Source organism: Podarcis pityusensis (assembly GCF_964106645.2).
Source record: "Podarcis pityusensis genome assembly, chromosome: 2".
Taxonomy (NCBI): Eukaryota; Metazoa; Chordata; class Lepidosauria; order Squamata; family Lacertidae; genus Podarcis; species Podarcis pityusensis.
In genome coordinates, this window is record NC_138029.1 from 88394741 (window position 1) to 88412037 (window position 17297).

At 43.9% G+C, this 17297-nt stretch overlaps 1 protein-coding gene and 1 long non-coding RNA gene across 2 annotated transcripts in view; one reads left to right on the forward strand and one right to left on the reverse strand.

The window, feature by feature from the left end:
* The window catches only part of UROC1 (urocanate hydratase 1), a 57607-nt gene that overhangs the window by 33957 nt on the left and 6353 nt on the right, over positions 1-17297 (reverse strand). Inside the window, exons 2-11 of the mRNA XM_080996915.1 lie at positions 15668-15798; positions 13439-13532; positions 11356-11415; positions 8595-8723; positions 7295-7356; positions 6339-6405; positions 5153-5296; positions 3549-3637; positions 2010-2072; positions 1500-1679 (exon numbers count right to left, since the gene is read on the reverse strand). Coding sequence (XP_080853041.1) covers positions 1500-1679; positions 2010-2072; positions 3549-3637; positions 5153-5296; positions 6339-6405; positions 7295-7356; positions 8595-8723; positions 11356-11415; positions 13439-13532; positions 15668-15798 — 1019 coding nt within the window. The remainder of the gene's footprint in view (positions 1-1499; positions 1680-2009; positions 2073-3548; positions 3638-5152; positions 5297-6338; positions 6406-7294; positions 7357-8594; positions 8724-11355; positions 11416-13438; positions 13533-15667; positions 15799-17297) is intronic.
* Positions 820-13468, forward strand: LOC308472283. Its single transcript, XR_013983406.1, has 3 exons — positions 820-949; positions 2304-2394; positions 13331-13468. It is a non-coding gene; the product is annotated as an uncharacterized lncRNA (long non-coding RNA).

The window sequence follows — 17297 nt, forward strand, 5'->3', positions numbered from 1 at the left end:
AAATCCTAAGCAGCAAAAACAAACAAAAATCCCCAAGCAATCCATCAACATAGTCAATACTGCATGCACATAAATAAAATAGTAGGGGGTAGTTTTCATCAGACATATAAAGGTCATTAAGGAAAGGGCCAGGCAAACTTCCCAGAGAGAATTCCAGAGAAGGCCCTTTCCTACATTCCCAACAGCCATGCCTCTGAAACTGTTGGTGGGACATGGATCAAGGTCTCCCTTGAAGATCTCGGTGGATGGGTATGCAGCCCTGGCAAAATAATTTGTGTTCCTAAAAAGGTAACTATTAATTGACATAGGCTGACAGCAAGCGTGAGAGTGGGCAACCATGGTTTGGGGGCAATGACTGCCCCTATCATGTACAAAGTGATTATGTAGACGAGCAGACTTGAAGTCTTCCCCATCTTGCTGTTTACCTTCCTGCAGTCTGATATTTGAATGTCTTTTGAACCCAGAGAGGCTCCAATACTGGAAGTAAACCCAGCTGGGGAAGGAGGTGCTGGGGCAATGGGAGTGGGGATGGTTTGCCCAATGTTGAATGGAACTTTCTACTATTGAGCCAGCTTCCTTGAGTGGCTTTCTTGCCCCTGGAAAATTTGAAGTCAGAAATACCACTGACCTCCCACATTCTGGGGAAGAATGGTTATCACTCTGGTAGGACATTTCAGTTTCTGACAACTCAGCTCTCCTCACTCACATGCTCTTTTTGTTCTTTAAGTCAAACCCTTTTCTCACTTCTGATTTGGGCAGACAAATGGATCCACTGCCATGTTGCGTCTAATTTAAACCATCAAATCTGTTTGACCTAGCATCAGTCGATTGGAGTGACTGCTGGCTCCCAAACCATCTTTTATGAAAATGAGACCTAACAGGAACAAGCTACAGGAAGACAATCATTACCGCTAATCTATAGAGGCTAATTCCCTAATTCCCAGCTCCTGTGAGTATGCATTGGAAAAACAAGCAGCTGGCGATGGCTCAAAATCAATGCAGCTGGGTCACTTAACATTTGCAGCATTCTCAGAAATAAAACTCCTCTTCCTGCACAGTCATTTGCAGATTTGATTTTAGAACAAGGCTGAAGAAATGAATGACATTTCTGTAGCCTGCCTCGACCTTCAGCAAGGAGGATTCTTCTTTCTGGTGATTAGCTCATGCATAGTTGTGCCCCTGAGTTTGTCATAAGCGTATGATGCTGATGAAGAGATATTCTTCCAGACTGAATTTGATATCCCAGTATGCAGTTTCTGGTGTTTGGATTTTATGAATGTCATTCCAAAATCAATTCCACTCCCCTATAGCTAGCTAGATAGACAGACAGACTGATAGATAGACAGACAGACAGATAGATAGATAGATAGATAGACCCCAAACTTAACTGTGTCTATAGAAGGAAAGTGAATATTACAAGAGACATTTGACCTCACAACAGTAGCAGAGTTTTGTCTAACAAATTGTCACAAGAAAACGTGTGCAAATTATTGAAGTACCTCTCTTGCACTAGGGTTCGGAATTTCACAGGATTGCTGGACATGAGCTGGTTAGCCTCCTTAAAGCTCAGCTGTACTGGGTAGTAGCCTCCATTAAAAGGATTGTGACAAGATGTTTGGTCAGACCCCAAATCAGCTAGCAGTTCTCCAGTGGTATTGAATTCCTCTGCAAGTCTCTCCCTGAACACAGAAAGAGGAAAAAGTGGACAACTATAGACCAGATTTTGGTATTGAAATAGAAAAGTAGATACCAGGAGCACCTAGACGAAACTTTGGTAAATTAGCCCCTTTGTATTGCTAAGGGATGGACGCATTGTAGGGAATGGCACAACCAACACTTCAAGCATTTGTAAATCACACTGATTTCAATGACAAATACTTCAATCTCCCATTAAAATCAATGAGGCTGAAGTTGCGGGGAGAAATTTCACAACACATTTTTTATCAGAACTGCAACATGGATTCCCTGCTCCTCCCCTGCTATCGCAAGGTTCATTATTAGCTACTTACCAAAGATCTACCACGTTCCCATGATATCCCAGACTAAGAGCCATTTTCTTCTTCTTTGCTTCTCTGTGTATAAGTCAAAAGGGATTAACTTTTAACAATTCAAAAGCAACTTAATTTTAAAAAATTCCATGTCATGATAGTTTTAGGTTTAAAAGATATTGAACAATGTTGCTGGGGGGGGGGTGTTCAGATAAAGACTTTCAAGCAAATAACAATGTCTAAAATCCTCTTGAAGCTATAAAGTGAGATAAAACTACTCTCCTGACATGCTGCATTTTTCTCATCTATATTCAGGGACCTCTTTGTTCTTACAATCCCCTCCTTGACATCTGACTGCCTGTCCCATTTCTCTGTATGTCATTGGCTGATCTTCTCTGATGTCAAAGTGAGTATTCAGGCAGGGATGTCACAGATGTCCTGTAGGTACCAGAAACTGTTCTGGTCTTGAGGGCTTGGATTATTACCTTTAAGACTCTGAAGTGTTTGAAATTCCAAAAATGCAGGAATAACTCTTTTTAACAAATTAAACATATACGAATCAAGATGGTACTATGTGTTATTGGATAGTATCTGGCTGGTGCTAATCAGGTGAGTGGTTTGAAAGCAGGCAGACAACTCTTGCTGTTACGTGATATTATGTTATGTGATATTTATGTTAATAGTGTGGTTGTTAGCAGTGATCTGTTCTGCAGTTTGAGCACTGGCGGAAGAAGAGGAGTGCGGGCGGAGTGCACCGCCCCCGGCAGTGCGACCCCGGTGGGGTGCCATCGCGGTCCGTCCCCCCCGCGCGTGCTGGGTGCCACGCCCCCGCAGGCGGCACATCACGCCCCCACGACACACGCCAACTCCTCCCCCGCCTGCTCTCCGCCCCCCAGTGCCGGAGCATGAAGCTCCGCCACTGAGTGTGAGATCAAAGTACTAAAGAATTCATTTATGTTCTGCTCCAAAGTGGAAAAATTATTCACACTAAGGCAGGTATGGGGAACCTGTGACACACACACCATGTTGTTGTTTTTCCAACTCCAATCAGCCACAGTCAACATGGTGAATGCTCAGGGTTGATGGAAGATGTAGTTCAACACTTCTCAGAATGCCACAGATTCCACACACCTGTACTAAGGCGGACATGGCAGAAGACGTGAGCCTTGATTGTGCTGAAAAAATAGGACAAGAATTTTATACATGCAAATTCCTACTTCAAGGAATGTGGCAAGTTGCATGTGTCATGTTTTTCACCATTGCAAAGTCTTAAATTGTTAGCCAGTATCTGCCCCTCTTCACTACACACCTTGAAAACAAATAGGGGAAACAGATGTCAGGACCAGCCCCAAGAGAGTTTTTTATTTTACTGAGGAGCACTGACCTAGTAGTCACTCACTTCTGAGAAATGTGAGGTTAAGCACTAGAAATAAACCATAGCAGAGATAGGGCAGAAAGGGTTGCCTACCCCAGACCTTTTCTCCACACTGCAGAAAAGTCCTTTGGTGGGATGTGGAGTTAATTAGCAAAACGCTAAAGAATGTGTTTATTGAGCCATACCTGAGCTGAGCAATACAGTGGTCCAGACTGCTAGTGATTTCCATCAACCATCCCTGCTGGTGGCGTTTTAAGAGGGCCGCTTCATCAACCTGAGAGGTTGCATTAGATAAAATTAAATAGAATTAAACAAGGAACTATTGAACTTGAGGATAATTTGCCTTAAATTACTTATCTGATTCATTTCCTACCCTTTACCATAAGTCTCCAGGGCAGGTCACAGCAATTTAAAAATACAATATTAAAAACACTTGAAAACAAATTACAGTTGCAAGAATAGAATGGGTCTTAAAATATATATATATCCCAAGTGTCAAAGGCCAGGGTAAATCTTCAGCATACAATGGAAACTATATATAAAAATGCCATGGGCAGATTTGTGGGGAGGGAATTCCTCAATCTAGGGGTTTCCACAGGGAATGCTCTTGCCCAGATCACCCCCCACCCCGAACCTCTGAGGAAAGGGGAACTAAAGACTGCTCTCTTTGCTGATCTTAACACCTGAGAGGGTCTGTAGGGAATGAAGCAGCCTTTCAGATTTAAGGGTCCTAAGTCATTTAGGGCTTTAAACTCTACTGTGAGCACCTTGAATGTGGTCCAGAAATGATCTGGCAAGCAATGTGAACAGCAGGTGACTGAGACCAGTGGCGCGTAGATCTGAGGCCTAGCCTGGGACAGGCCACTCCTAGCTGAAGAACCACAAATGATCAATCAGTGAGATTTCTGACCCAAGCAAATTTAGAAACAAGATTTTCTCTCCATCGTCAGTGGTAAAATTACAGGGGTCACTGAAGTCCTTTATTACCCTGTTTAACAGCATAGCTATAAAGCTGTTATTATAGTAAGGCCTGTTTCACATGAGAAGATTTCAACTCCATGGGGAAACCTTTTCTTGAGTGAGCAAGATGTGCATGTCTGCCAGCCACCATATAGCTTGAATTACAATCTGCCCAACAAAATTCTTGTTTGGTTAAGAAAAACAAATTCACATTAGCAAATCCTTTCATTATTGTTCGACCTTTTTTGTTGTTGTTTTAAAGTCCAGCTGCTGGTTTAAATGGATGGAAGCATTTTTTTTTCAGCAAGTCAAGGTCTAGGACTGGAGTGGGTAAGTTAGCGTGCAGCTCACTTAAGACCACAATCCAAAAGAGAATAAAATACACATAACCCCACTGAAAATCAACGGGCTTAAAAACACTTAAATCAGTTTGGGGTTGTGGCCTAATGTTCTGTGTCAGTTTTTACCTGAGGGGTTCGTAACCTTTAGACAAAATGATGAATTGTTTAACAGTGTGATCCTAAACTTGTCTCTTCAGGTGTAAACCCCATTAAGTTCAATAGGGTTTACTCCCAGGCAAGTGGGTACAGTACTGTAGCCTGAGACATTTGCCCCTCTCTAAGCTACTAAAACCTTAACTTTTGCTAGAGTTTCCTTGTAAGCTCTCTCTTCTTAAAACCCACTTGTTCATTAATTGTGTTCATGCCTTAACACAATCACAAATGGGAGGGAAGTACAGGGAGTGGCCACATGAGAATGGACCTTTCCAAGGGAGGTTGATTTTTAAAAAAAACTAAGCAGAAGCATACAAATAAACATACAGGCTTACCTCAGCAATAATTCCCACACAGCCAGCAATGACTGCAGCCTTGGCTTGAGCGCCACTCATTCCTCCAAGCCCAGATGTGACAAAGACTTTCCCAGCCAGATTCTCCACTCCCAAGTAGCGACGGCCTGCGTTGAGCACTGTTAGCTAAGGCACATTGCAGAAAAGGGTGGTGACTGTGCATGGTACCCTATGGTGTCATTTACCAATGGCAATACTTCTATCGTATCTCCATTTGTTTATCATTTGCACTTCCCATTTCATCTACTCAACAGAACCTTACATGCTCAGGAGTGTAAGGCCTGAAACAAAGCAAAGGAGGCTTCAGTCCAACCACTCAGGATCAATTACAGGCAATTAAAACAGGAGAATACATTTTCTCCTACACTTCTGTGTGAACCACTGCTCTGGTTGTCCTTCCCATTTGGAAGGTGACAGTTCTGTATTAGTAGTGCTTTGGTGGCGGCAGAAAGATTCCACTCTCATGCACCTGATGCAGAGATAGGGCAGAATTGCCTGCCCCCAGTGGAGATGGGTTTGAAGGAGGCATCTACATGGTTCAGAGACACTGTGGGAAGCCTCTTCCTTAGAGGAGGAATATGTGCTTATAGAAGCCCTTATCAGGTAATTGTTTTTTCACAAAGCAGTTCCCTTGCAGCACCCAGCTTGAGAGTTGGTGGCTTATATATGTTGCAATGAGCAATGTGTCGCATGGGGCTTGTTATGTATTCAGTGGTCTGTGTTTGCCTGAGCTTGAGTCTGGACTAAGGATGCTGAGCCCCTGTGTTCTGATTCGATACATGATATCCAATCACAGAACATTTCAGGATTTGGGCCTCTGCCATTGGCCCTTAAACTCTGAGTCATGATTCGCAGCTTGGAAGTTTAGACAGCCAATCACGTTGGGAGTGGGAGTGGCCCAGGCCTTCAGAAATGTATATAAGCAGTTGTTTTGCCCCTGTTGTCCAGTTCAGTAGTTCAATAAAGGTTCTTGCTGTTATCACTGTGTCTTGCACCCACCTACACTTCAGTGCTTTAGAGCAGAGAATGGAGCAGTGGGTCAACTCTGCATTTGTTGTTGCTCTTGTTGTTAGAAATACTAAATAGATCTTTAGTCAGAAGAGAACTGATGCTTCCTTATTCTACAAATGATACATTCTGCCCAACAGTGATAGTGAGCAGTTCTTACCACAGTTCCATGGACTATTCCCTGTGGTCCAATGTAGCAGTAGCTACCTGCTGTCATCTGTCCATACCTGTCAATAGGAGTGAATGCAAGGCAGTTTTTTCAGTCAACTATGGATGTTATTTTATTTTTATATATTCTGCCCCTACATTACTCTGTTAGTCTAGTACAGGGGTCTGCAACCCGCGGCTCCGGAGCCGCATGTGGCTCTTTTACACCTTTGCCGTGGCTCCGGGGCGGATACTAGCGAGGGGAGGAGGCGCATTGTGCGCCCCGACACTCCCCACTGTGGCGGGCGCTGTACTGGCTGTGACGTCGCATGGGGGCGGTGCGTGCGTTAGTCACGCACCGTCCCGACATCACCTTCCCGCCCGCTACATTGTAAGGGGCATGTACGCTGGTCACTGTTTTGAAGGGGAGTGAAGAACACACACACACACAAAAAGGTAACTTGTTAATTTAACGTTTATTTCTATGAGGAGGAGTAATTCTGAGGGGTCAAACAAAGAAATAATAAAAAAAAGTGACAAAAAAGTTATTTTTATAATGACGAGTTTTGCGGCTCCCAGGTTTTTTTTTCTTCGGAAACGGGTCCAAGTGGCTCTTTTTGTCTTAAAGGTTGCAGACCCCTGGTCTAGTAGTGCAACATTTCCTAAGTAACAGTACCCTTTGACACATTTCTCCATATTTCTCTTTTTCTCCATGTAGCTTCCTATGGTGTGATTCTATAAATTACTCAAAAATAAGCCCCACTGAATTACACAAATATAAGCCCCACTTCCCCAAGGAAGTGAATGCATGGTTTCAGCCTTTGGGTTACCGTATATTTCTGCATGTATACATATAATGTTCTATCCCTTCACCATCGCAGGTCTGCCACAAAATGTTCCCAGTTCAGAACTAAAAAGCAGACCTCAGAAATTAATTAGGAACATTAATTAGGACAATGGATAACTTACATTGTAACCCCCATTGCAAATAGTTTCTCATATTCATCTCTGGAAGAATAGTTAGGAATCACCTAAACAAAGCAAGGAAATGTGTCTTATTTAGAGCATTTTGACAGCACTTTGCAGCTGACCAGGCAGCCAGAGAACTTTATACAGGTAACTAAAATCAAGCTAGTCCCTGTCATCAGAACTGCAATCTAAAAGACATGACACAGAAGGAAAAGGGGAGGAAAGAGGCAAGTAGACACCAGTTCATAAAATTACAAGAATTAAAATAGAAGTCCTGAGGTGGGGAGGAAGGTGAAAAGAGAGAGAGGTCTCTGATTAACACTGTGATTCTACCACCTTGCCAGCAGAATACAACCAACCTATTATGGGCGCTCCCCAGCCAAAGGAATGCACACAGCAGATAGTTAACTGTATTGTCAAAAGTGGACACTTACAGAAGTTCCTACGGCTCTGAACGCCCACACATACCAGCTAGCATCCAGGCAGCTAGTTCCTGGTCTGTGCTCTATGGAGCAGTTGCAGCAACAGGGGGGACCACACCCCTCAACCAGTTTATGTACCTTCCCCTGATGGGCTGCACACACACAGCCAGAGGCTGTGCCTGTGTGAAAACTGCCTCTGCCCTTCCCTCTTCAATCCTCTCCTGGTCCGAGAGACAGTGGTACAGGAGAGGGTGGGGAGGCACCCAGCCCTTCACTTGCCTGACCTGCCTTTTCCTCCGATCCCTAATGAGCTCCATTCTCCAGCTCTGGAGCTTCCCCTGCCTCTTGCCTCTGGCTGGTACAGGTCCCCACAAATCACTAGCCCCCTCTCCTGAGCCAGACTCCAGCCCCTTGTTTCCCTGTGTACACTCATCAGTGTCCTGCCATTCCCCGACACAACCTTACTAATGCTGAAAGTGTGAGGGAACCCATTTGAACAACCAACGAGATCTAGTTTTAGATGCTCCAATTATAACTAATAAAGTTTGACCCTATAGTAATTTGGAAAGTCGAAGAATATTCAAGAACACCCAGATCTTTTCCTGTCTCTGTCTCCCTTATTTTCCAAGGCCGCAGGGAAAGGACAGCAGGAAAAACAACAGGATGTTATTGGATGTAGTGGTGGAGGACAAATTCGATTCAGTTTGCATGTAAAGGTGACCCTATCTGATTCACACTTTCTGAAACAAACAGTACGTGAACCAAAACACGGCCAACCTTTGATCAATGAGGCAAAGCACAGTGCATACCAGAAAACACTGTGGGTCGTGACAAATGATAGTAAGCAAAGAGAGGACAAGATGACAGCAGCTATTTACCATGCCGTTGGTTATGACTAATCGAGGAGCGTTGCGGTGGCTGGGGAAGAGTCCCAAGGGATGCCCACTGTACATGACCAAGGTCTGATCTTCAGTCATCTCAGACAAATAGTGCATCACCAGCCAGAACTGAAAGAGAGAGATAGAATGGGAGAAAGGAGCAGGCTAAGCTTCCTTCTTATATTGATCTGTGTTTGTAAGGCTTTTAAAGGGCAAACTAGGCAAGTTGTTAGCAGGCCACCATTTTAGATGAACTGGCCAATTCTTATAAAGTGGCTTAAAGTGCAACAATGGCAGGTGGAAAGCCAGGTAATGTATCACACACAAACACACACGCCTTTCCCCTGAAACTGCTTCTCCCCACCCATTTCCCCCCCTTCCAGTTGAAACTAGAAGTAATTCACATTGAGGCGGGTGGCGTGGGGTGGAGAGCAGTGTTTGGGGAAAAGCATGAGCCCTGGGCATATACTGAGTCAGTCCATCTAGCTCAGCATTGATCGGCGAGGCCCCGGGCCCCGCATTCCCTTAGATAATAGACACATGGACACAAATGTTTAGGTTAATGGGATAAAATAGGCCACAACTTTATTGGTTACAAATGTGAGCAGTTTGGCTTAGGCACTGGATGAAACCAGACTATATCCTGATTCCTGCCTGTCTGCAGGGAGTCTCATAAGGGTAAGCCACTGGTAGGGAGAGCCCTATGCTATACATCAAATCGGGGCACTCCAGGGTCCATGATGAGGTCATGGCATGGCCCCAGCCCATGCCCAGGCTTTGGACAGGATCCACACCCCCGGATCCCTTTAACGGGATACCCTTAACAGGGAGGGGCAGGCAGAGGCTACAACCTCCTCTCCCATAAACAAGGCCTAACCTTACAAAGTTGTGACGATTGCTAAAAGGTAAGGGAAAACCAAATAGCTGGTGCCAATTTGCCAAGTGGAAAAACTCCTACCTGGCCTCAACAATAAGGCGGCCTACATTAGTCCATGGCAAGGCTGATGTCAAGCAATACATTAAAAAAAGAGGGGGGTGGGGTAGAGAGCAGTGTTGGGGGGGGGGGACATGAGCCCTGGGCATATACTGAGCCAGTTCATCTAGCACAGCATCGTCAACACCAGCCTTCCACGCCCTGGTGCCTTCCAGATGTCATTGGACTACAGCTCCCTCCATCCCTGTCCATTGACTGTCCTGGTTGGACAGATACTGGGAGTTGTAGTCAAATGACTTCTGCAGAACACCAGGTTAGGGTTCCTGGTCTACAGCGATTGGCAGCAGCTCTCCAGGGTTTCAGACAGGGACTCTCTCCTAGTCCTCCCTGGGGATTGCACCAGAGGCCTTTTGCATGCAAGGGATGTGCTCTACCTACTAAGCTCGGGCCCTTCCCCTGAACTAAGTGGGTAATGGCTCAGCACCCCTTCACATGCCACGTTTTCAATTGCCTCTCCTCCCTGCACCAGAAATAACACTTCCAGGAATAACGTTGCTACAACATCTTTACAAACGGTCTCGTTTTTCATGAAACGAAACACCGAGAACAAACTGTCCTTATCGCAGTGAAAGAAAATCATTCATCCGACTGCTATTCTTAAGTAACCAGTGACAAAGGCATATTGTTTTGCTCTGCTGTGAAACTCTTGTTAGACATCACAGTCATATCGACGCTGGACATGGCTGCCGGTGCAAAGGAAGAGATAGCAAGTTTCCAAATGTTGTGTTTTCTGAATGTCACCTTGCTAGACGCGAAGTGCAGAATCATGTTCTTCGCCTCTTTTTCAGAACATCATGGTTGCTTCAGGAAAGAAAGCTGAAAGAGCTTAGCTCTGCCTGGGGACCTGGGAGTCCTAATCCCAGACAGAGCAGGGGATTCTTGTGGTTCCCAAATGATGAACCTAAAGCACTCTACATCTGCTCAGAAAACATTCAGACTAAATGATATTTAGGGTGCTTCCAGATTCGTGTTTCTTGTTTATGCAAGGTGTGTGCAGCATCCAAACAATGGCATAAAAATGGCAGCCCATATCTACCCCCACCCCCATTTAACCTGGATTTACACTTTTCATGAAAAAATCTGTCGTTAAAGTTATTTTAATGACCCCCCACAAACCTTGTAAAAAGGCAAAGGTTAAGAACCCCTGACAGTTAAGTTCAGTCACGAAGGACTCTGGGGTTGCGGCACTCATCTCACTTTACAGGCTGAGGGAGCCTGCGTTTGTCCACACACAGACAGTTTTTCCGGGTCATGTGGCCAGCATGACTAAGCCACTTCTGGTGAAACCAGAGCAGTGCACAGAAACGTTGTTTACCTTCCCGCCAGAGCAGTACCTATTTATCTACTTGCACTTTGATGTGCTTTCAAACTGCTAGGTTGGCAGGAGCAGGGACCGAGCAACAGGAGCTCACCCCGTCACGGGGATTCGAACCACCGACCTTCCAATCAGCAAGTCCAAGAGGCTCAGTGGTTTAGACCACAGCGCCACCCGCGTCCCACAAACCTTGTAGCCTTCTATAATTAGCAGCAAAGAAAGCAGCCACAACAGGTAAAACAGCTGTCACCCCACCCCCAAGCCCCCATAATTCAAGCACTGGATTGCTCTTTCGATATTTCTTAAAGTCAAAAGCCCCAACAACTGCATGGATTCATTGTCAATGACAGCCAACAACTTAGTCCCTTCTTCCACCAAGCAAAATATTGATGTGATGGATTAAATAAGAGCATGGTCAAGCAAGGCAAGCAACAAATGTATCGACACCATACCTGTGCCCAGTTGCTGAAGACTTGTCCATTCCCTCCATAAGTTACAAGTTCCTGGGGAAACTGCAAAGAGCATATTTTTAAGTATGTTTAAAACAGCATCCCTTATTCCAGTCTCAAAAATGATTAAACCCAGTTTAATCAAAACACTGCTTAATGAGCACATAGCAGAGCTTAAATCTGACCAGGGGCATTCTAGACTGTGGCCTATTCAATTATCCTCTGTGCTGAACGAACTCCAGAGCGCCAGGAGATAATAGCTTTTACTGGGTTGTGCCTATGGCTTCTGTTAGCAGAAGCCACTTCTTAGGATGCCTCTAACCTCCACCGATTCACAAACTGTCAAGTCATCCACCTCCCCGTGTCTCCAAGCTGTCTAAGCTCCAGACAATAAGCAGCAGAACCAGTGTGTTGATATAGCTTGCATTTCAGTGGAAATGAATGTTGGTGGAGGGACAGGGCTGGCTCAATACATTTTGCTGCCTGAGGCGAAGGACAAGATGGCACACTCTTCCAAGGCCCAGACAGAGGCTACCTGGACTGGGTGTGGAATTAGTCAAATACAGTGGTACCTCGGGTTACATATGCTTCAGGTTACATACGCTTCAGGTTACAGACTCCGCTAACCCAGAAATATTACCTCGGGTTAAGAACTTTGCTTCAGGATGAGAACAGAAATTGTGCAGTGGCGGCGCAGCGGCAGCAGCAGGAGGCCCCATTAGCTAAAGTGGTGCTTCAGGTTAAGAACAGTTTCAGGTTAAGAACGGACCTCCGGAACGAATTAAGTACTTAACCCGAGGTATCACTATACTAGTGAAAGGACTGTATCTTCAGTTTATTGTCACGACTGTTTCGTGCATTTTAACTGCCTGTTTTATTACCATTCCTTGAGGCATCCAAGCAAAAAAATAAAAATTACGTAACATCCCTATTAATGTGGTATTTGTTGAAATATTTATAGTGCTTACAAAATTATTCATATTTTTGTTTATGGGAATGAAAGAACACCAACCATCTGATTGCAGGAAATTGCTTCATAAGCTATGAAAATGTATTCTAAAAACAGTCACACAAGCTGTGTAAGATATAACAGACTATGAATATTTCTAATAGTTTTATTTGCAATAAAATCCTTTTTGGCAAGTATCAGTGGGATGGTGGAGCTTGTATTTTGCCAATGATTTGATGACTGTCAGAAATAGTATCAGATCATTGTTGATACATAGCTTGCCTTTGTATTTTGTCTTTATAGCATAGGGTAGCATATTCTAATCTTGACTAAGCAAACTTCAAATCACTCTTGGCTTAGCTGTTCACTATACCTGGTGGCAGATTAGGTAATATTTTTCCGCAAGGTGCTTAAACAAGGAGTTGTTTTGAGTGATTCTTACAGCAAGTTCTCACATAACTTTGACCGAAACTTTAAGAGGGGAAGGCTGGAAAGAGTAGGGGCCAAGTCCATGGCTTCCTTCAACAATATTAAAAATAAAAACAATATTCAAACCGGATCCATAGCTGTGCTGAAAATTCATGGATGGCAAAACTGAGAAAGCCGTTTTGCCGGATAGTCTTCAGAGGAGGACTAAAATCTCCAACGGTTTTAGGAAGAGCTCAGAAAAGCAAAAGAAGAAAGTAAAAAATTGGCTGGAAATTATTTTCTGAGAAATGTCAGCTCAGACCTGTTTGTTTTTAAGCATCACACGCTCTACCTCAGAGTGGCATGCTAATTTTGCACCTCCACTGTTCTCCTAGTGGTGCAGCAATAAAACAGCTAGCACATTTGCAAGGGTAAGCAGGGTTCGGTATGGTCTCAAATTGGATGGGGGACTGTGTGTTGAGGTTCCTACATTGCAGGGGGTTGGATTTAGATGACTCTAGGGAGTCCTTCCAACTATGATTCATTAAAATTAATGGGGGAAAGTGGCAATGCATTGATTTTTTTAAAATAATTAACCCATTTCATCCTTTTCCATTTCAGAACGATCCAAGCAAAACTGGTATGTGTCAATTCACAAAAATCAATGCATTGTCACTGCTATCAGTTTTCTTTCCAAGACTAAGCCTTCCACCGAGGAATGTTCATTACCTGTGCCACTGCAGGGTCAAGATTATTCATAATCATGTGCATTATTGCAGCAGCTTGGATGGTTTTGCAGGGATATTCCTGGATGGGGTAAGCTCTGAAATTAAAATACACCAGTGAGGAAATGAAATAATTATCTTCAACCTTCTACAAGTGCGTACTTGAATTTATCACAAGCAAATCATAATAAAACCAAAACGAGAATAAAATGTTTGATATAATGGTAGAATCAAACGGCATCATTCTTCTCCTCCCCCCCCCCCGAGTGATCAATATTTTCAGAGATTTCTCTGCGTATTCAAAGTACTTTGAGTGTCCCTAGCAAAATGCACCCCCACTACAAAAGCTAACGCTATGCCAAAAATTACTTCCATCTTTTTTTTCCCAGCCATGGTCCATCAGTTAATGAGAAAATAAATTGCAACAATTTTCTGGGATATTCCTGTGGTCAGGGCATAGGTCTTTGTTTTGCTTACCGTGTTTTCAAGGTGGACACTGAGTTTGTAAGTGTCCTTACTTTCATTCTACACATTATCTCTCCAGAGGTTTGCATTCTGCAGCCTTTCTGGTGGCATCCTTCCTGAAAACCCATTACATACTTGCCTGGGCTTTAACAAAAAGGCAGGAAGGTGTGTCTCACTGCTGTTTGGTGCTATTTTTAAAAAAGGTGAAATCTTTTTACTTTTAAAGAATCAGGTAGGTAGCCGTGTTAGTCTGACACAGTCGAAATAAATAAAAAAATTGTCCAGTAGCACCTTAGAGACCAACTAAGTTTGTGCTGGGTATAAGCTTTCATGTGTATCTGAAGAAGTGTGCATGCACACGAAAGCTTATACCCAGAACAAACTTAGTTGGTTTCTAAGGTGCTACTTTTAAAGAAGTTAGTGTCAAATCATGTTGTTGTTGTTGTGTTTCTTTAACAAAAAAAAAGTAAAAAAGACTTCCCTTGGAAACAAAACCAACAAGTGCATCAGTCTCAGGCAGTCAGTTGCCAGCCTCTCTGGCTTCCCACGCTTGAATTAAAGCCCAATTAAAGACTCAATGAGCCCCTCATGGGGGAGTTCAGATCAGGAAGTATGGGCAGCCAGGGAGGATTCAGAGCACTGGAGAAACCATCAGTGGAGAGCGAAAAACAAATGCCTTCCTTGGTCACCTCACAACAAGGAGGTAAACTCAACCCCAAACCCGCTGAAATTCTAAATAAATTCTAAACTGCTGTGCAAATGAAGCAGAAAAATGGAAGCCTCTTTCACAGGGGAAGAATACCGCTCTAGCATAAACTGATCAGGTACAAAATGATGTCCGTAATTTCCAAGATTCATAGACCTGGAAGATGCATATCAATAGTTGTGCTTAATACTTGTAACAGATCCCATTTCTAGATAAGAACTCCCTTATTTGCATATGGATTTTATGTGGATTCTCTCTCTCTTTCTCTCTCTGCATATGGAAACTCATTTAAGCTGGGGGAATTAGGGCAGCCAGCTGTGCTCATCAGAAATCCATCAACCAATTTCAAACCCTGCATTTGAACGATATGTGTCTATATAGCTTTAGCAGCTGGACTCACCCCCATGGACAAATACATATCAAGATGAAAATGAAAGTTTGTAGCCTTTGCAAGGTTAGGAAGTCATTTTCATTTTGTTTTTAAAATACTGGTGCTCAGTTTTATAGCAATGAATGGACTGGAATTAGCGCTGCTTGTCTAATATTATTAGCTGAGTTAGAGATGAACAATATATTGAGCAGATAGGGGGGAATCTTCTCATTTGCTGCTGGTACAAAGTTAGCTCCCAAGAAGAGGGCGCTGCTTTATGCTGTGCTGCTCTTGGCTGCCCCCAGTGAAGTAGGCCACAAAGAGGTACTACACTGTAACTACAGAACCAGCGATTGCCCAGCAACACAAAGAGCAAACAGGAGTCTGATTAAAGTCACAGACTCTGGCCCACTTCCTTGGTCTGAGCAACACCTTTAGCACAAAGACCAAACTACTGTCAGATTCAGCAATGGGCCAATTTACCTGCCTGCCTGCCTGCCGGCTTCCTAGCTTGCATTGCCTCCCCTAGCCTGCCTATTTGGTGACAAGTGGCCTTCTGTCTGTTCAGTTTGGTTCATGGGTTGTGCCTCCACATCAACTCACTCTGACAGAATTTAGGTACAACTCTAAACAAACAAATGGCTTTCACTCCCAACATGCCATTCCTCGTAGAGCCCTCCTCAAGCCTTTACCTCATCTCAATGCGGGGGCAGAACCTGTACATGTAGATATGTCCATAGAGTCTCAGCTCCTTGGCAAATTCTGGCGCCAGGACTTCGTGGAAGTTGGAAGGGAAATAACGCAAAGCGTTCTTCAAAGCCAGCTGCACAGAGAGAGAGAGAGAGAAGGAAGCCAGAAGAAAGTGACCAAGTGGGTGGTTATCACAGCTAATTAAACACATGCATTTTTATCAGCCTGAACGGGAAATGTGCCCAGATGCTGCAAACGTATTCAAGGGCACTGACCGTTAATAAGATGAGGCTCCAACAAACAAGGTAGCACAGCATTTTGAATGGGATCTTCCCACCCTAACCTTTGCATAAACAAGAGGCTATCCTGGCACAGGATCTGGGCTGCACTCGTTCTCCAGAGGAGATGGAACAGCAAGCAGAATCAGCTGTAGATAACAGACATGCCAGGAACTCCATTGTACCATTATACCCAAGCACAACATGATGCAGGACACCCCTGGCGCCTGTTTGACAGCAGAACTTTGCTAAGTCAGGTTTGTAGCTCCATTGTCGCACTGAAATGGCACAGAAGGTTCAGTGCATGCTAATCTAATGGACCAAGATCCCCCAGTGCTGTGCCAAAGAAAGCACAAGACTTCTGTGCTCAAATGTGCTAGCATTGCCAAATGCTGGGTGGGTGATCTTGTATCAGGAGCAATCAAAAGAGTGAGGAGACTGGAACCAAGTTCTATGAGAAACAGTTGCACAATGATAAGATTAGCCTAGAGAAGAGAAAGTGTCTTCAAATATCTGAGGACTGTCACACAGAAGATGCAGCATACCTCTTCTCTGTTTTTCCAGAGGGCAGAACTGGAACAAATGAGTGGAAATTGCAGGAGATCAGAGTTTAGTTAAACATTAAGAGAAACTTCCTAATAGTAAGAGCTAATTGACAGTAGAATAGACTAGCTCCGGAGGCTGTTCATTTGACAGCCATCTGCCAAGGATGCTGCAATCACATTCTGTGTTGCAGATCCTGCAATGAAGCAGGATTCAGAGTAGATGATCTCCAAGGTCCCTTCCAACTCAACCCCACCTTGCCACTTTGTGGTGGCACCTGCCATATGCCCTGAAAGGGATTCACTGAAGCCTTTTCTTGCTTTGGACATTTCTGCAGTTGTTGCAGTTTTAATATTTTCTGAGAACCATATACGGTTCATCAAAACGAGCTGTTTGTTACCTTCACCTCAGTCTCCAGGGAAGGAGCCAAGTCTGAATATTTTAAATAAGTAAAATATGCCAGCAGGAACCCCAACAATACTTCAAAGGATAGTTGTTCCTCCAGCAGGCAAATCAGATAAAATCTTTCCTATCCTCCTCAGTAGGGTCCTCCTCATGTCATTGTCATTAACTCTTTTTGTAAAAAAACACACAACAAACCACCATATGGGATATGAAACAAGGAAATGTTTGTTCACTTCTCAAGTTCACTCCCTGCTTTGGAAATTGAGCATGCTATTAAATGTGTGGGAGCCCCAGCCCACCTGGGTGGAGTAAAAAAACTAAAACCATAAAGCAGACCCTTCTATATCCAAACTTCAGTTTGTAGAAATTTCGTTGCTTCCACCATGAAACTGCTTAAGGGTATAGT